Genomic DNA, 20,100 nt, shown 5'->3' on the forward strand with positions numbered 1-20,100 from the left:
CTGCCATCGTCTCAATAGGTGTCCACAACAAGTTGGGCTTTTATCCAATTACACTCAACAGCGAGCAGCTCTGATTACAGATACGACTGTTACAAGCAATAGGGATAGATGAGCTCTAGCTTAAGTCAAAAAAGTGGCATGTTGTCATTTTGACTGATACACCTGATAGAGTAGCCACTCTCCAATGCTGAAGGTATACATCTAACGAAAGTGTGCATACAAAACCGACTGATTGAGGTGTTGGGTCTACAGTCTACAGCATGGACTTCCGGATTTTGAATGTGCTCGTATGTGCTCCACGAGGACAGGCTATTGCTTGCGACACTCCGTGGTCCGTTCTGTTCCGCCCCCACAGAAAGCAGGTTACCACGGCGACTCTGGTCAGATTTTCCATGCGGAGTTGTCAGCTGAGATTAGCTCAGCCAGTCCAGACACAGGCCTTGCTGGGCACCAGGCACTCTGACAATGTCCCACGGGGCCGTTTGCATAATTTTAGACATCGGCACCTTAGAGCCATCCAGCAAACATAGCCGCAGTCGAATCACATTTGTGTATAGTGCATCGCACCCCCTTATTACCCCAATCTAGAGTGATGTGTCCTTTTGGGGAGTGCCAAAAAGATCACATCAAAGATATGGCACTGGAAGTAATCAAAAATAACAGTGTGAGCGTGTGTGTCCAGTAAAAAATCATCGTTTCTCTGTCAGATTTTCCTTCCAGGAGTAGGTAACTCACTCTGATGCAAATGGTGAGTTCATAGTTTAAGAGTCACCGATCATAAATAGAGATAATGGGGAACTTTATGAGCCTATGATGAAACCAAAAATGTGGGACATACTGTAAGGCTGATCTCTCTAGCTCTCTCTCTCTCCCTGCCTCCCTCCCTCTCTCTCACTCTCCTTGTATAATCCTGGACCAGATAGTGCCCAGGGTTGATTTACGACTTGTTAATTTAATAGGAGTGGGTCTCTAAGGAGATGTCCCATCTGCCCAAGTCATCCCTTGTCACTAATTGTATCCTCTCTACTGGTTTATGCATCAAGTCACAGGGCCCGGGATGGGAAGAGATTTTAACAGCCCTTTAGAGGCCCATGCACCCATTAGTAACCAATATCCCCGACTGATAGGTGCAAAACAGATGGAAATGAGCATTTTTCTCTATGCTGATTGGCTGCAGCCTGCTCTCCTTGAAAGCAGGGCCTGACAGCTTGTTAGAAGCAGTGGACTGGCGACTACACTGTCCATTGTACTAACAGGCGAGCTTGAAGGAGAATGATAACTGCAAATGACATGACAGACTTTCAGACACTGAACACTAATGGAGAGAACTAATGAGAGGTGGTTAGGTGGGGTGAACCATAGGGTCACATCATGTCTATGTTTTCTTTTTTGCCAAGCCACTGCTTCTGTATGGTAAATAATTGGGCCTTTCTGATAACTTTATAACATCTTAATGGGGACTGAGAAGCATCCATTATGCGTGCACATACTGAATCCTCTCACGAGAATGACTAAGTGAGCATGACGGCTCACATAAAATGAAATGAACGGAAAGAAAATCAGGAGCGGTGCTCACAAACCAAAATAATGGTGTCCTCACGAATAAATAGTTCTTTGTAATTTCATCGCTAAGCAACGGCTTACGTTTCATTCACAGGTACTCAAATGTGAGCATTATGCCTGCGTTGAAATCAAATGTGAGCATTATGCCTGTGTTGTACAGCATGTGTCAGAACTGCTGTTGATTTTCATTCACAAGCTTTAAATGAAAGAGTGTTTAATTTTCTGCCTCAGGAAATTCTGCCTGAATTAGTCTGATATGAGACAGCTACAACGTTTTCAGACATAGAGTTTTTTAAACCTCGTCCTTGGGATGTTTAAGGCTGAGAGAGAGAGAGAGAGAGAGGGAGGGAGAGGGAGGGAGGGAGAGAAAGAAAGAGACAGAGAGACTCAGGTTCTCCTCCTCAACATTATCTTTCCAATCGTCTCAAACTGTATTCCATAATCAGTTGCTTAGTGGGCAATGGTGGGCAATGGCATTTATCTATATAAAATGGACATCCTTCAAGATATATTATTTCAAGATATATGGTCTTCAGACAAAACAGTCATGCAGAAGACCAGCCCGGCCCGCCCAGCAATGCCCAGTTGAAAGTGGATGACAGGAAAGATCAAGCTGTCCTCACATGGATGGGCAGTGAGAGCTGCACCAGAGCAGTTTTCCGGTCTGCTGTGCTGCTCGGCCACGCTGTTGGGTGCAGGGTGGACGCTGGGCTGGGGACGACAGCACAACAGCTTCTGCTATCAAGTGACCAACGATATAGCTTTCCTCCGCTAACACAGAGAACCATCGGGAATACGCTGATTCCAGATGACTGCTATACACACACGCGCGCGAGCACATGCGTGCACGCACGCGCGCGCACACACACACACACACACACACAAACACCAGAGAAGATCTTTGATCCTGAAAGCAGCTGAAAAGTAAGTAAAGTAAGTAAAGTTTATTCATGAAGCACTTTTCTCAGACATGGTCACAAAGTGCCTCACAGAGATGAAGAACAAAGGGTAACGAAGGCAAGGAGAGAGGAGAGGGAAAACATATAATAATTGGATCTACCTCCAACATACCCCCTTAGTTTTCACTTTGGAAAGTGTTTATTTAGCGGTCTAAAGTGTGGGAGCATTGAAATGAATAAATACGAATCCCTCTGAATGCTATAGATAAGAATGTGCCTTCCTGGTCTGGCAAATAAATACTGTATCAACTCAAATTTGGATTTTTTTTCCTTGTGTTTATGTAAAATGCAATGATGGGACCTGGCTTTTGGAGAGAAACCTTAAAGTCTAAAGTCTTCAATCTTTAAATGTCACTGCATCAAACATCTTATTCCCATCTATACTGTATGCTGTAAGAGTGAGATTATGGTGAAAGGGATCAAACTAAAATGACCTCACACCATTAGGAAATGATGAGGGATTGGTGACAAGCTGTGTTATATTTCTAGAATCCGTTTCCAATCACAGATTTTCCAGCAGCCATCTGTAACCTCAATAATAACAGCCTGCTGTCCCTCAGCGCGACATTCAAACCCCCAGGGGCGTGGCAGCGGCAGAATGCTCTTGTGTAAACAATGTCCTCTTCCCTATCTGACCTATGACCCCGGTTCTCGACAGGCAAGCTTCCACGGGTCGTCCTGTGGTCAACACCAATCATTAGAGGGGGGGGGGGGCAGAGTTAAAGAGAAAGCAAGGGAGAGAGGAGGAAGAAGGCCAGAGCAAGAGAGAAAGAGAGAGGGAGAGAGATGAGAGGAACAGATAGAGAGAGAGAGAGAGAGAGAGAGAGAGAGAGAGAGAGAGAGAGAGAGAGAGGAGAGAGAGAGAGAGAGAGGAACAGACAGAGGGTTAGAGAACTCTCTCCCTTGACAAGTCCTTATCTGGTCCCGGGGAGGAGATCCCCAGACTCATGATAAACCTCCAGTAATCACAGAGACCTCTCCTCACTGACCTACCGCACTGCACACACTCTGTCACTGTTACGTCTCCCCAGGGCACCACAGGGTGATGCCTACGTACCCGCAGTTAAACACTGTATGGCAATATACAACATGAATCACAATTTACAACACCACTGTAACATTTATGGCACACAGCAATAAAATGCAATAGACGCATGCGTTCGCAGCGATGCAGCCCACTCTGAGATGAATGGGTAAACAGCCGGCGTAGTCTTCGTGTTGGGATCAGTGTTTCTATGTTTGAAGACGAGAAGTGGAGAGTCTAGGGTGTACCAGCGCCGCCGCCGAACGCCCACTTATCCCTCTGAGGCTCGTCCCTCATAAGCACACACGCATCGCCGTCATCTCAACACTCATTGGCCACGGGGCTGACAGGGCAACATGATTGCAGCTGTCAAAAATGGCGTGCACTCCCAATTTACACGGGGGAGATGTAGCTCACAATGTGCTCTTTTCACTTGACGGGAAGCCTCTCTGGCAACCCCTGCCGCTCTGGCAACCCAGATGCTTCTGACTCCCGTTGTTAGTCCCCTGTGTTCAGACAACCAGAAATGTGCTGCTCTTTATCTATTTGCCTTCTGACAGAGGCGCAGAGGGTCAGGACAAGAGTGGATGAATCGATAGTGTGGGAGTCCATTAAGACGGAGGAGTTGGTGAGTGCACAGCAGAGACAAGCCTGTGTTCGCGCGTGCATGGGTGTTTGCATGCATTTGTGTGTATATATGTGTTTGTGTGTGTGTGTGTGTGTGTGTGTGTGTATGTGTGTGTGTGTGTGTGTGTATGCATGCATTCATGTGTATATGTGTGTGTGTGTGTGTAAAGCCATACAATTTTCAACAACACTTGGTGATTTCTTACTAGTGTGAAAGTGCAAAGAGGCATGCTGTAGCATGCAGATACATAATTCACAGATGGAGGCTGTAGTGCTTATGGTACGGTATACTCACATTGTCTGTTCTGAGCTTTTTGGCTGGGCAGCCCCCATCCACTGGATGTAGCATGTAGTACAGGCGCACTTTGTTGGCATGTTTCCGACTCTATAGAGGGAAGAAGGAGAGAAATATACATGACCATCAGAAACAACGCTGTCTTCATCTACTGCAACGAGGTTACAGCTCATTCACAAGCAGGGCTCATTTCAGTGTTATAGACGTACGATTCCTTGCTCAACAACTCCTTGACATACTGGCTGACATTCCAAGTACAGGGTTATATCAGCCATCTGGAAGCTGCATGTGGCTCTAACCGGCTATAGACCTTGCTAAGCAATGAGAAAAACTGTGAAATCCACTGAAAATGGACGCGATTGATAATTACTTCTCCTTCCACTGATAGGGCAAGAGACCAGTCCCTCAATCCTTCAGCTTTGACAGCAAAGCTTCCGTGGGTGAAGGCGAGAAGAGTGCCAATCGATCGACTTTCCAGTTTATCTGAAAATAATTCCATCTGACTGCGGAGAGACGTGTAGCTAAATTAAAAAGAGAGGGAGGTGAGATGCGGGACTCGCAGGCATTCAGAGTCAGTGAAGTAGATCCTATTGAAAACCTTTCATTACACCTGAAATGGAGGAGAGAGAGGAGACAGACAGAAAGAGAGAGAGAAAAGAGAGTAACAGATAAAGAGAGAAAGACAGTGAGAGAGAGAGAGAGACAGAGGAAGAGAAAGGTTTCATTACCTCAAATGGAGGAGAGAAAGAGAAAGTGAGAGAGAACTAGTGAGAGAGAGAGAGGAATAGAGAAAGACAGAGGGAGAGATACTTTCTCTTGTCACTTATCTTGTTCTGTCAGATGCTCTGTGGTGAGGCGTGATTACACGTGTTCCTGGTTCCCTTCACACTGACATGGAGGAGGACCAATACCCGCTGTCAATTCTGATGGCCAGATGAGTCCAGAGCCAGGGCTATTACAGCATGTCTTTTTCACTGAGAAAGTGTGGAAACTATCTGGCCCGAACGACAGGAAATAAATCAACCATAATTTAGAGGAAACTTTCGATTTTCACAGTAGTTTCCTTGGACAGCATTTTCCTTTTGAGGCCACCTCAATTGCACTCAGGCAGTACATTGGCTTTGCCTCTGGCAACGTGCTGCCCCTTCATAAACCTGGGTTCCTTCAGCCGCAGCGCCTGTGGGGGTGTACCATTAAAAACAACCAACCTGAAGAGACCTTGAGCAAGATTACAAAGGGAATCTTTCAGTGTGCCAGTCATTCACTAGAATCTGCCAACAGTGTGAGAACATTGAGAATAGCTATTCCACTGATGGCATGATTCACTACTGACGGCATGAATCTGCACACACACACACACACACACACACACACACATACACACACACACACACACACACACACACACACACACACACACACACACACACATACACACCTCTCTGCGTCAGTCTCTGAACAACTGAAACAGCTTCATGGTTTTCCTTTAGTTTGTTTGGCAGGGCAAGGTTTGACTATATCAATAGAGCTTGTTCATAGCATAAAATAACCAACTAGCAACATCAGTGATCATAGCTAACTGCATTCCTCCTGAAGTGCCTGTTATATAACACTATGTCCAGACGTAGCAAAGATACAGTGCCCTTCTACCTCGCTGTCACAATTTAGTCCAATCACAAACCCTGAAGTAGGCTGCGCTGTTCTCTGTGTTGTGCCAGGCTGGACCGGACAAGCGGGCCTGTTTGGCTCTCAGCTCTTGAAAGAATCTTTCTCATAGGGGGGTTGAGCTGTCACATCACTGAATGGTGAGGTGGTCGTTAAGTGTTTATCAACCAGCCCCGGGCTCAGGCTGCTCCTCCAAACTGTGGTCGTCTCCCTGGCCTGCTCTGCTGGATGGCACAGAAAGATCCACATTCAGATTCTCTCATCATTAACCATTGACAACAACAGCAGCGGACTCAGGGTGAGTAAGGAGCCTGCTGCATGTGTGTATTTAATACTCAGGGTGGGTGAGGAGAGCTGCATGTTTGTATTTATACTCAGGGTGGATGAGGAGAGCTGCATGTGTGTATTTATACTCAGGGTGTATGAGGAGACTGCTGCATGTGTGTATTTATACTCAGGGTGGATGAGGAGAGCTGCATGTGTGTATTTATTACTCAGGGTGGGTGAGGAGAGCTGCATGTGTGTATTTAATACTCAGGGTGGATGAGGAGAGCTGCATGTGTGTATTTATTACTCAGGGTGGGTGAGGAGAGCTGCATGTGTGTATTTATACTCAGGGTGGGTGAGGAGAGCTGCATGTGTGTATTTATACTCAGGGTGGATGAGGAGAGCTGCATGTGTGTATTTATACTCAGGGTGTATGAGGAGACTGCTGCATGTGTGTATTTATACTCAGGGTGGATGAGGAGAGCTGCATGTGTGTATTTATTACTCAGGGTGGGTGAGGAGAGCTGCATGTGTGTATTTAATACTCAGGGTGGGTGAGGAGAGCTGCATGTGTGTATTTAATACTCAGGGTGGGTGAGGAGAGCTGCATGTGTGTATTTAATACTCAGGGTGGGTGAGGAGAGCTGCATGTGTGTATTTATACTCAGGGTGGATGAGGAGAGCTGCATGTGTGTATTTATACTCAGGGTGTATGAGGAGACTGCTGCATGTGTGTATTTATACTCAGGGTGGATGAGGAGAGCTGCATGTGTGTATTTAATACTCAGGGTGGGTGAGGAGAGCTGCATGTGTGTATTTATTACTCAGGGTGGGTGAGGAGAGCTGCATGTGTGTATTTTTGTGTGGGATACACATCAGGACTGAAGAGAACAATACAGTAGCCTTGCTGGGGAGGATCGCATTTAGAGGGTACACACAGTAGACTATAGTATATCACAACTTGGACTGCTTCACAAATCATTGGTTACCTAAGGCCAGCCCAACCTGGGGTCCGGGCCGCCCTTAGGGGGGCGCCAGGCCTCAGATAAATTGAGACCTCAATATCATAAGTTAGCTACACAAATATTTGTGAAAGAATCATGTCATTGACATGTCACACAGCATATATAAATCCAGCAAATTAATCGGAGACTCCGAATCGCGTCAACATTGACGGTACTGCTAAGTTGTCGAAGCGCTTCATTGTACCCTAACTTACACCTTATGGCACCCCCCCCCCTCCCGGCATTGTGAACGTCCAGTGTGTGTCGACCTCCATAGGACGTAGACTGGACGTTCACAACGACTGGGGGGGCAAATTCCATCAGGTCGAAGTTAGGGGGGCTCTAGGAAATAAAGGTTGGGAACCACTGACCTACAGTAATACCTTCTACCACATATAACATGTAATTGCATCAATGGCCCATTGATTCCTAAATACTGGCTGTATGCTAACAAGTTCACAGATCATTGTGTGGAAAATGGAAACAAATCACCATTTACAGAGCAACAAATCCTTATTTAGAGAGCAGACGGTAAAGAGAGAAAACCATCTAGTCAGCTGTATCACCTTAGTTTAGTTGTTTTTACCATCCCCCAAATTCTTTTTTGTATTCGCAGTGTCCTTGTATTTGCTTCACATAACCAATGTGGGTGTATATTGTATGTGTTTGTGCCTGCTTGTGTGTGGGTGTATCGGTGTGTGTGTGTCTGTGTGTGTGTGTGTGTGTGTAAATGTGCACGGACATGCGTGTTCATGGCTGTGTGTATGTGTGTGTGTGTGTGTGTGTGTGTGTGTGATGGGGTGTGTGATTAATTAGACACCATGCAGTCCCAGCTGTTCCCTGAAAAGGATGGCTGGGAGAACATGTCATCAGGCCGCATAGGGTGGTTTCTATTTAGCCTCACACTTTGCATCCATTCACATCCGTTCTCTACTCTTGTGATCATGTGTCCACCCTGCCTGACGTTTACCTTACAGTACGATTGATTCAAAGATGCTTTCTGCTTGGCTGAATAAACTACTGCAATTGCTGCAAGGAGGAGTCTGAATTGTGATATCTACTGTAGATGTCAACAAGGACCCGAGGGACTCAGCTTAAACCAAACACCGTGTTGACATTTATTTGTTGACATACATTTGCGTTCGATCAACACCAACCCCTCCCGTTCTCATTTTATTTTCAAGAGTTAAGTCTCCATTCGAGGCCTCAGACGATGAAGATGTACAGTATGCAGTACATTTGAAAATATCTGTCATTAGCCTGTACATACAGTAATCTGTCTTTAGAGCTCAAACACATCCAGACTGACTGATGGTGGCTGAGTGGGCTTTCATAGAAAAAGTCAAACCCCACATGGCAGGAGCTGGTACATTTTCCAGTCTGAAAGATCACTAAGCATGGAGGCTGCCCTCCCCAAAGACACTTGACAGAATGCTGTCACAAAACTAGGCCAGGCGCTCTACAACTCCCACTAAAGAAAAACGCAGAACAGTGGTGCATGTCATCTGCCTTGAGCAAAAACCCACAGAGATAAAAAAAATAAAAAAAAATAGCACAAGCATCTCACGTTAGAAGGAAGGAAGGAAGGAAGCACCACCTTGCTGGTGTTCCATCCACAGAAGGTGACACGAGGTGACATACTGAAAGGCAGACGCGTTTTCATGTACTTGGATATGAGCCTTGAACGTGTGGCGCTGACACTCAAGCTGAGAGCGTCGCCGACGAAGCAGCGGAAAGAAATGGAACATAGAACCATGAGACACCATGGTGAAAAAGCGATAGGTATACCCAACATAAATGCCTAACCTTCACATGTACAGACGAGCAATGTCCTTGTAAACAAAATGATGCTGTGTACTGTACCTGTCTGCCTGCCTACCTGCCTGTCTGTCTCCCAGTGTCTCCCTGTCTGTCTGATCAATATCTGAGAGCCAAAACACAATTTCCCGAAACAGTGAGCATGACTTGAAAGTCAGTGTGGAAGCCAATGGCTTGATAGGGTTTTGTATTAGGTAAACACTGGAGCAAGCCAAGCCTCTGAAGGATAGATCTAAGAGGTCCTGCATTAAAAATGCTGCATGCAACTTAAAAAAAACGACTGCCTATTATGCCTTGTTCATATTCCCAATGGCTTCAAAAGACTTTGTTCTGCCCATTAGCAGTTTGGGTATTTATGGGATTTGTTTGGGAGTGATTACCTTTGGGGGCTCACTGACATGTTATCAGCAAAGAAACTGGCAGGAATTACAAATTGGCGAATGCTTTCTTCTTTTGCTCTTTAATCAAGAAGTTCCTCCAAACCAAACTTTGTAACCACCCATTAGGCTACTTGATTAGAGCCCACAAAGTATGTTAATGTGACAAAATGTTGGGTCTGTTCCATGTTCCGCATGGATGGATTGGACATCATTTCACTCTATTTGTGAAAAAATGATTGCACCGAGAGAACAAAGTCAGTTTTGCTGGCCACCCAAAGGTTTTTTAATTTAGAGGGTATTTGTGTCTGATAGAACTGAACACACAGAGGGGGCTGGGTTCATTATACATTCAAATGAAAATCTAGATGTCAACGGCCTGAGATTATGAACTGAGTCAGAATTAATTAAATCTTGCGTGGGAACTGGATCTTATGCTATTTCAGTTGGGTTCTCTTCACCAGCCGTCAGAACGATTTGCGGCCTGGACTAACATGTTACATCTTCACTCAACATATACTGTATATCAACCGTCTCAATTACCCGATATACTGTACAGTATCAACACCTCTTCACCAGCAGTGGCATTTCTAAGGGTTGACTCACAATTGATCTTACAGGACTATTGCTATAAATAAAAGCTATAGCCTCTAGTGTCCCCTGGGGATACAGAGAAAACAAACTCAAATTACAGATAAATAGATACTATGGATATATACAGTAAAACATGTATTTATCCCTGAGGTGAAATTGTTGTAATACAACAGTAAGGACAACAAAAAGGCAGAAACAGGGACCAAGATGAGGTACACAAAATATACAAAAATATAACAACAATGTCTATAAACTCAAGCGGTACAGGAGTGCAATACCTACTGTACAGTGTCAGTCAAATCAAATAAGGAAAATGTCAAAGTCAACTTTATTTATATAGCACTGTTCATACAAGTAAATGTAGCACACAGTGCTGTACAGAATAAATAAAAACAGTTCGTCTATGTTGCTAAATAATAAGTGAATAAATTACTGAGTAAGTGATGAAATCTCAAAATCCTCCTCAAAATCGTCTCCTCAAATCTAATACACAAACAATTCAGGACAAGGGAGAATCTTATTGAGGTACAGAGATGTCAGCTTTGGTGAAACCCTCTCTTTATGACAACATGGTTAAGAGCATCGCAATTATCTGCTGTTTGTCCATCATTCAGCACGCATCATAGAGCCAGAGGAATCCCCAGGGGGACTCATCACTTTCCATGTTCATTTCTTGAGAGGCCCTTGTACTCCAGAGGATAAGGGGCCTTCAAAAGTGGATTCTTATTCCATAGAGGACATTGAAACATACTGCAAATCAACATTTCAACAATTATGAATTACCGGGGGGGAACCCACATTTTCATTCTGTTGTCAGCAAAATAAATGCCATAAATATTCCCACCTCATTATACCCAGAGCCTTGTGAAGCACGTACAGTAATGGGTGATAAATGGGCTTCCTGTACACATCCCTCCCATACATGCATGCATGTACACTCCAGTATGTCTCAGCTATCAAAGAGGGAACGAGACAGTCTGATGTAGTGCTACAATTAGAAGGCATCACAGGTTAATGATACGTGAGAAGTACAGTAATTAACGGAGGTCTGGGAATCCAGCTTCTTCTTTTGTCTGAGAAATACACTCACGTCGTGACAGCTTGAGACAAACAGGGGACAAATGAGGGTCCAGAGAAACAAATCTCCTTGGCTTTTCGCTTCTAAGCAAACTCTGCCAATCTCTCTCCATCATCATTGTGATATTAAAGTCACACTTCGGTGGAATTCTTCTGCTGTAAAACGTATTGCTCATTATCTGTCCGGTAATTTCAAACACAGATCGAATCAGCCTTGATGATAATCTGCTTACTAATGATATCTGCATATTGTGGTACATCCTCCAGAGGATGTGCCACAATATGCAATAATTATTTATAGAAACCCTCTATGGCCTCTACTGTATGCTGAATGTCAATAATGGCACTCAACCACAGTGAGGCCACTAATCCTCCCCCCTAGAATCAATAGTCAAAGGTCACCCACAGGATGCATGGGAGATGCAGATTAGCTTGTTAATAAGCAAGATACCGTCTTATCCCCATGAGCCATGCTTTGACGGAGAGCAGTTGGAGACCTTTGAAGGGCCTAGTCAAGACTTGAGGGATTTGCGACTGCTGTACTTGTCAGCACAGCACACAGACCACTAGACTCATGAGTCAGTCTCTGACCGCGGCAAGACATTCATCCAGGTTTTGTTGCTAAAAGTGGGTGGAAACAATTTGAGAGATTTAAAAAAATCTGCCATTGCAGCACCAACCCAACGTCTTTAGGGCGGTCCTTCCTAATGGGGCGGAGAATGTTTGGTTTTGTTTGGTTTTGATTCTCCACTCCAGTTTGTCTGGAGGACATCATTTCCGGTAAGGCGGGTCCTTCACTCTATTGGAGATGTAGCCAGTGGCTCTGATTGGTAGCGTGGGTTTTCGGCAATGTTTTAGTGACAATTTTCAATGGAGATGTCTGGCATCGCAAGACTAACAGACCACTAACAAAGGCTGTAACTGCTCTCAAAACCAACTCAAAACGAACCTCAGTTTCTGGCTGAAGATACGACCTGCAAGTCCCAAGACTGTCATCTAATCAGCATCCCACAGACAAGTCCACTCCACTGGTTTTGTAGGTCCTTCCTCCTTGCATAATAGGTTGAGGCACACAGTACAGTATGTTACATCAAATTGCTTCTAATAGGCATTACTGTACATTCACCCTCAGTGACATTTGTGAAGTCTGCGAGGGTGACGATGACCTCAAGGACAGCGAGAGCGGGCCACTGCGGTCTGGAACTGGGCCATGGTAATCATGCGACATGTGCCTCCAGTGGGAGCAGGCACATAGGGCATGATTACCAGTGAGCCCTTGAGGGCTGATGGTATCGTCCATAGCTGAGTTTAGACATTCAGCCCTCTGGTCTCTCCACTCTCCATCTTCCTGTTTCATACATATTCAGGAGCCAGGAACGCTGCACGTGGCAACCCAGTGAACAAAACACACAGGCCGGGGGGCGAGGAAGCTCAGAGAGACGCCGCTTACTCATGCAGCGAGAAAAATCTATATGCGTGGAGGGTAGGAGGGAAAACGATGGGCGGAACATCAAAACAACGTTCCGCTGGATATAAATGTTAGCATCAAAAGGACAGAACCAATTGATTAGTCTGTATGGTTGGGTTCATTTTAGTTGGTAAACGGCGTCGCCTTCCACAGGTAACAGTTAAATCCCTTGATTGGTCACGTTTCTTCATGTGATACTGCACTAGATTTTACCGCCAGTGATGATTAGCTTTCAGCTTAGCGAGCTCATTAATATTTTAGGCTTTGGATTGGGGATTTAATGTATCAGGCCAACAGGTGTGTCAGCCCACTGACTCCACTGACACGCTGCAGTCCTGTGATTAACTCTGAAAAGCTGTTCAGTCCCTCAACGTTTTCTACAGTACATCCTCTTTTCTTCTAGTCAGGGGAGGTGCTGCCATTGCAATCCCTAGTGAGTGGGTGTGTCTAAGCACATTGGCGGTGGGACAGAAAGTGCATTCGCAAGCTCTGCGTCGATGCACTGTACACAAGACCAGCAAGATAACGAGAAGCAATTCTGAAAGATCCAGAGAGGACAAAAGAGTGAGATCAAATGAAGTCACCTTGTCACATTCTGTAATGAGGGAAGCCAAATTGGCCCAACAATGGCGCTGAATACAGCCACTGCTAGTAAGACAATACAAAAACAATGCGATTCTTGTTATTGTGCAGCGGAAACAAATGAATAAACGGTGAATAGGGTGGATGGAGTGTGAATATAGTGGATGGAGTGTGCCCCTCCAAAATGGGATGTCTAGAATACAGCAGCTGTGCGATGCTGCCCCAAGGCTGGCACTATGCAAAACAAGGAACAGTCTAAGAACTGCTGACAAATACCAGTTGACAGGCAGGCTCCCCAGATCTGGAAAATTTGATTATTCTGACTAAGGCACTGAAATACATACGAGATAGATAGGACTGCAGTGCAAAGGGCCACCGTTCCAAATTACAAAATGTATTTTCTTTGATCAAATTAGTAATGCTGCCTAATCGACTGAGAGTATTAGTAATCAAATGTGTTGGTCTGAGAACAGTCAAAATTGATTATCTGATGGCAGATACCTTGAGCATAAGCTGGATTTGTTCTGAAAAGGCTGTCAGCAGTGCGTTACTAAAGAATAGGGAGAATTGCAACATAATATAGCGTTCAGTATGACCTTCAACTTGTGGTACAGTACAGCTGTACCTCTGAATGACAAATCCAAACCCTGTACATTACAGGGCAATCGATACATAGATAAATGTGACCTAGCGAAGTAAATGATTCTTTGAACAGTGGACCAGACCTCTATGATCCTCTCTACATCTGAGCAACGGCTTTGATGTGTGTGAAGAAGGGATTAAAAGCTCAAAGCAGCGAAGTAATTATGTCTGCAGTCTCAACTGAAAAAGGAGCCTGGCCTAAAGGTCTGATTTCTTTTGCGTTGTCAACTTTGATCAACTTCAGTATACAGGATCCAACTAAGGGAAGTAACCAAAAATCATTTTTATGAATTGAACAGCCCCTCAACAGTGAGAAGTGCCAAGTTGGAGAAAAAAAAACTACAAAATTGGACTGAAGGAAAGCACAGTCCCATACATGGATTGAAAGTTTAAATGCAGCATCAATGATATACTGATTACTGACTGGTCTGTCTTCCAAAAAATGAGAAGAGAGCAACTCAGGACTACACTACACATGTCTCTAGAGACAGGACAAGAGACACTGTCTGGAGGACAGGACACAGACCAAGACACTCTGTCTGGAGGACAGGTTTTTACCCCTGGGCAGTGGCGGTTCTAGAGGGTGGCAAGGGGTGGCATTTGCCACCCCTGAAACCCCAGTTGCTGCCCTATTTGTATGGGGGAGATAATTTCTGCTGCCCCCAGCTGGAAACCCTGCCACCCTTTTACCACTCCAGCTAAAACTTTCTAGAACCGATACTGCCCCCCGGGCAGGCCTCTAGCTAGCTGCTGTTGCCACTATGCCCCAAAACACATCCTGAAGCATTAGTCACTGATTCTCCCCATCTGCAGAAGCACATAACAGGCCAAATTATAAAGTTGCCTGCTCACAACGCAGTAACCAATAACCATAGCAAAATAAATATTTAATACGGGCAGGGTAGAACTTCTTCCTGTTGACAGCGATGCTGTCCTAAGCAGATTCCTGCTGCCAGTTCAGATTACTCCCGTCCTGGTCATAATGACCTCCTCCTGTAACTCACCTCCTCATACTGTAGAAACACAAGAGACACCAGTCTCTTCAGTCTCATCGGAAAGACGGTTTCATCGAAAGAGGTTAAAATGATTAGACATACGAGATCAAGATAAAGAAAGAACATCAAGCCCTTGCTGTAATTTATTTTATGACACGTCTGAGAGTGACCCGTCTAAAGACAGTGACCGGTTATGTGGACGAGGCACTGTTATAAATACTTAAACCATACCAAGTAGTCTCATATGAGACCTTTCAACTCCTATTATTCAATATGTCCAGCACTGTGGGCCCTGTAGTCAGACAGGCTGGCCGTCTAACTCTGACTGACAGTGAGTGAAGGGTAGCATGTGCAGGGATAGAGGGTTACCTACACATCCCCATAGCTTGATGGACAAAGATGCACTGCAGTGCTACAGAACACTTGCTGGAGAAAGACAGTTGTGGGGAGTTGAATAGGGCAGGCCAGCCCGGGCTGTTCATCAGCACCTAATTAAAGAATTGAGAATAATTGGGTTCAACTAGGTGAGTCGTGCTTATTGACATTTCTAAACTGCAGCGCTTTGCTTTTTGTTTGTGGGGGGTTAAGAGTCTCTGCTGGTTGACGGAGGAGAAACCAAATTGATCTTAACTGTAACTAAAAATGATTGGATTCCTGAGGTAAACCAGAGGGGGATTGAGCGGACCTCCAGAGTCGACCTCCTCACCTCGTAGTGGGCCACCCTCTGGGACTCAGAGATGAGCTGAGCGCTGCACACTTTGCAGTAGCTGTCTGTGAAAAGCCCTTGGTCCACTTCTGTAGACTTCATCTGCGGAAGAGAGACAAACAACGGTTAAGGGATTAGATCATCTGCAAACAAGGACATCAACATGACATGCTAAAACAAAACAGTACCGTCAACCAGGATTATTATCCTGCGCTTCAATACTTCACATGCAATATTGAGAGGTAATGTAGCAAGTAAAGTGTAATGTAATTTCATAGTTTGATAGTGGTTTAATCAATATTTAAACCTATCAAGCACTCACTGCTAGCAACAAATGCGGAGCAGGTTGTTCTTGCAATGAGTCATAACAGAACGAAATGCCAAATCAATAATCTCTTATTTCAGGTATCAACAGAGCTTTAGCATCATGGCAAATCAACTGTTGTGAAAGTCAAAACCATTTCTGTCAAACTGATTGAATAAACTCAAAGTAGTACTGACATTGTCTGTCTATCTAGGCAATGCCAAGAAATAAATCACATGGAGAGACTCAAAGGGGGAATAGTAATAGGAGGCGCAATCTGGAGAGAGACTCGGGTGGGATGCTCCTCCACCCATTCAATCGAGGGGTCTTTCTGTCTGTCAGAATCATTCCTGCACTTTATTACTCTTACAGCCCAGCTTCCATTAGAGATTCACAATTCATATTTGGGAGCACTCATCCTCAACTCAGCCTGTCTTCATCAGGAGCAGCATGACCAATGAGCACAGGATCACATTAAAGTCAGTTCTTTTAAAGCACTGCACCGTCAAAGCATTATAATACTGTAGAGGCTCTTTGCAAATATAAGACTGGAGGTACTAAGGAAACAATGATTTAAAACCTATACAGTTCCTTCAAATTGAACCAACGAATAATACGATTAAAAAAGGGAATGACAATTTATTATTCACAACAATCAATATGCACTAATGGACAATGATGATGCACTGTGACCTGTGAGTATGAGTTCTGCAGCAAAGCTTTTCAGAGGAATGAGGAATGGAACAGAATTGGATGAGCACCATGCATGGGCTTCACTGCTTCTCATTGGACAGAATATTGACAAACTGGCCTTGATAGGCCGATCACAGAGGCCGGTCTGCTGGAGTCAGCTGGTGTCACCAGCAAAGCTCATCCTATACTGTAACTACCAGGCCCCCAGGATTCGAAATCTAAAGTGAAGCCCTATAGGACCGCGCCATCTTTGAAAAAAACGTGTCATTGATACCTTTGACATGTGCAGTCAAAGGTATCAATGACGTGTTTTTTTCAAAGATGGCGCAGCCCTATAGGGCCTCACTTTCTCGAGCAGTCAGTGAATGGAGTGACCCTATCCAGTTCTATTAATACATCCATGGTAACTACACACAAACAACCATGATGTACACACCCAGGGGCGGGAATCCTGGGGGGGTCAGGGGGGACATGTCCCCCCCAATATTTGAGATCATTAAAATTGTCCCCCCCCCAATATTTAGTTTTGGGTAGTGGCATTCAGATGACCATACAGCCACGTAGGAAGATGTCCCCGCCAAAAAATACTCTTGCAAAATTTCAATGTAAATCCCCCCCCCAAAGTTGGATACAGATCCGCGCCACTGTCCACACCCACTTCAAATCACTGTATCTTTGAAATACTTTGATGTACTGCATGGCATCACATTACGATTTGTATTTCTACTATAAAGCTGGATACATTCAGCAGTAGACTTTCAGAAGGAAATGTTAATCCAGTAGATTTATCGATCCAGTTTAGTTCCATCATGGAGGAATAGGTATTATAGAGGCATTATGTACCTACTGACCCACAGGAAATATCAAGACAGTGCACATGGTAATGAAAGCTTTTGAAGGCCAACATACGGTTTACTTTCATCCATTTTCTACTCTCGATGTGTGAATAAAACATGAGCTTCGGGGACCCAGCCAGTTCTCACACGTTATTGGTTTCTGTTGCCTAGAGAAGCAGGTGAGGCTGACTAAAAGAAAGATAACATCTAGTGATGAGTGAGAGATGTGTTACAGCGAGATCAGATTCCGGCGTGTGTTGGAGATGTTTTCAACTTCAAGCAACAGACTTTGAAGATTCAGATTACATCTTGGCCTTTCCCACGGGTAATCTTGTCCCTTGACTTGAAGATTTCTCTCTTGTTCATAAGATAATTGTTTTGGCACTAATATTGTAATTTTCAAACACTATGTTCTTTAAATATATTGTGTGTGGGGGAAAAAAATACATAATTGTATTTCTCCACTGGTTTATGTTTTGCAGTACATCGCTTGAATAATCTGAACGAGCCTCTGGATTCTTCCATTTGAATGATCCTGCAAAAGCAGCCCTACACAAGTGAATGTGTTCCAGACAGAATTGTCACCTTTGGCAGTTTGTGTCACTTGTGTCATTGTTCCTGAAAATAATGTGACCTTGACCAATGAGTTTCAGAGGGTGGCACTCAAAGCCTCTGAGTGGACAGTGGCATTCACGACCCCAAGGGCACGGCCAGGGTGACGCGACGAGGATGAAGCCTGTCACATCCCAGAGTGTCTGCAGCACCATGGACACAGGAGGGGGAGGAGAGAGAGGGAGAGAAGGATGGACAGAGAGAGGGAGAAAGAAAGGGATGGAGAGAGAGACAGAGACTGAGGGAGAGAGAAAGGGATGGAAAGAGAAAGGGATAGAGAGGGAGAGAGAGAAAGAGGGATATAGATAGATAGATAGATAGATAGATAGATAGATAGATAGATAGATAGACAGATAGACAGACAGACAGACAGACAGACAGACAGACAGACAGACAGACAGACAGACAGACAGACAGACAGACAGACAGACAGACAGACAGACAGACAGACAGGCACTTTATTTATCCCTGAGGATAAATAGTATTGTAGAAAGGGACGGAAAGAGAAATAGAAAGGAAAAGGAATGAAGGGAGAGAGAGAGAGAGAGAGAGAGAGAATAAATAAATCAGTGCAGCATCCTTGGTCTTTTAATCTGGCTGGGAGCAGCATGATTTCCCTGGTCAGAGACAGTGCAAATTCCACAGGACAAACACCGTAAATGAGGTCTTTAAGAGCTCTATCTGCCTCCCTCAGCCCTCACTGCCCACAGCCTGTCTCGGCTAAGGCACATAGATACTGAAGATTAATAATGGATCAGTCTGAACACCAGTTACCAGAGGTGGAGAAGAGGTCCTCACTGTCGGCCACAGAGACCCAACCTTCCCGACACTGACCCTGTCCTTGTCCGCCAGCATTAGCATCATATAATACCTATGGTGCAGGCCCCGGAACAGGGCCAAAATCTGTTATTGAGTGAGAGAGCACCCAGTGTTCACGCAATTAGCATGTTCCACTTCTCCCCTCCTCGACAATCAATTCATTAAGTCGATGGATTTTCCTGTCAGATACAGAGCTATAATTGCAGTAGGTCTCCTAAATGAGATGCCGAATAATATTAATTTTAATCCCCCATAATTAGTTAAGGGAGATATCTCTATCTCAAGCCAATGTGTGGTACTTGGCTTGATACAGCTAGTCAATATCTGACCACAGCAGCTGCCGCTCTCAACATCATTAGGGCTACCTCTGTGCAGTTCTGCACAGAAAGCTTATTTGACAGGGTATTGCCAATTTAGGGAGTGCAGGTTCGGAGCAAGAGCAAGGCAGTGCTGAGTTTCAGCTTCTCCAAGCCCGATTGCCTTGTGCCGACAATCAAATTAGCACTCTCAGCCTCTCACCCCCATTCAACACTGTTTACCGACAGACGCTGACTGTGACGGCCTGGCAGGAAATCAGCTGGAGCGGGCCGTGGCGCTCAGACAGAGGGAGGGAGGGAAGGAGGGAGGGAGGGAGGAGGGCAGCACGGAGATTGCAGAGAGGTCAGTGTGGTGGGCGACCGGCAGATGTTCAGGCTATTAAGGGTCAGTTGTAATTCGTTAGGTGAAGGTATTCATCTGTGATGCTGGACAGGAGCCAATGCAGACATGTGCAGGAGTCACACCGGGCCGTCGTCAAGGTGACCCTTTGGCTGAGGAAAGGTATGACTCGCTCGTCAGCTCCTGGGGGGAGGTTAGGCAGTGCCAAAATGACAGGCTTGGATGTCATGAAGATCAACATAAAAGTAGAAAACAAGGGTTTTGGTGTTTGTTTTTAAATGAGTAATGAGTTGAACAAGTGGATTTAAAAACTAGCCAACATTAGCCTTGTGAGACCATCCTGATCTCGCAAGCTCACATCCTATTTCTCACGCAGATCAGTCTGGCAAGGCTCAGCATAAATCTGTTTGTTAATTGCAAGTAAATTGCAAAATTAACTTGTACACTTGTAAGCTCGTTGTTGAAAGCGTAGAGGTGGTGGGCGGGTGTAGTGAATGATTGAGTGCAGTGCTTGAC

At 44.9% G+C, this 20,100-nt stretch overlaps 1 protein-coding gene across 1 annotated transcript in view; it reads right to left on the reverse strand.

Moving 5' to 3' along the window:
• Positions 1 to 20,100, reverse strand: part of LOC311324623 (zinc finger matrin-type protein 4-like) — a gene marked incomplete at both ends in the record, with an annotated part of 64,139 nt that overhangs the window by 37,477 nt on the left and 6,562 nt on the right. The window contains 2 exons of the mRNA XM_084457120.1: positions 4,469 to 4,558; positions 15,664 to 15,765. Of these exons, the coding sequence (XP_084313246.1) occupies positions 4,469 to 4,558; positions 15,664 to 15,765 (192 nt within the window). The remainder of the gene's footprint in view (positions 1 to 4,468; positions 4,559 to 15,663; positions 15,766 to 20,100) is intronic.

Source organism: Borostomias antarcticus (genome assembly GCF_949987555.1).
Source record: "Borostomias antarcticus genome assembly, chromosome: 23".
In the NCBI taxonomy this organism is placed as follows: Eukaryota; Metazoa; Chordata; class Actinopteri; order Stomiiformes; family Stomiidae; genus Borostomias; species Borostomias antarcticus.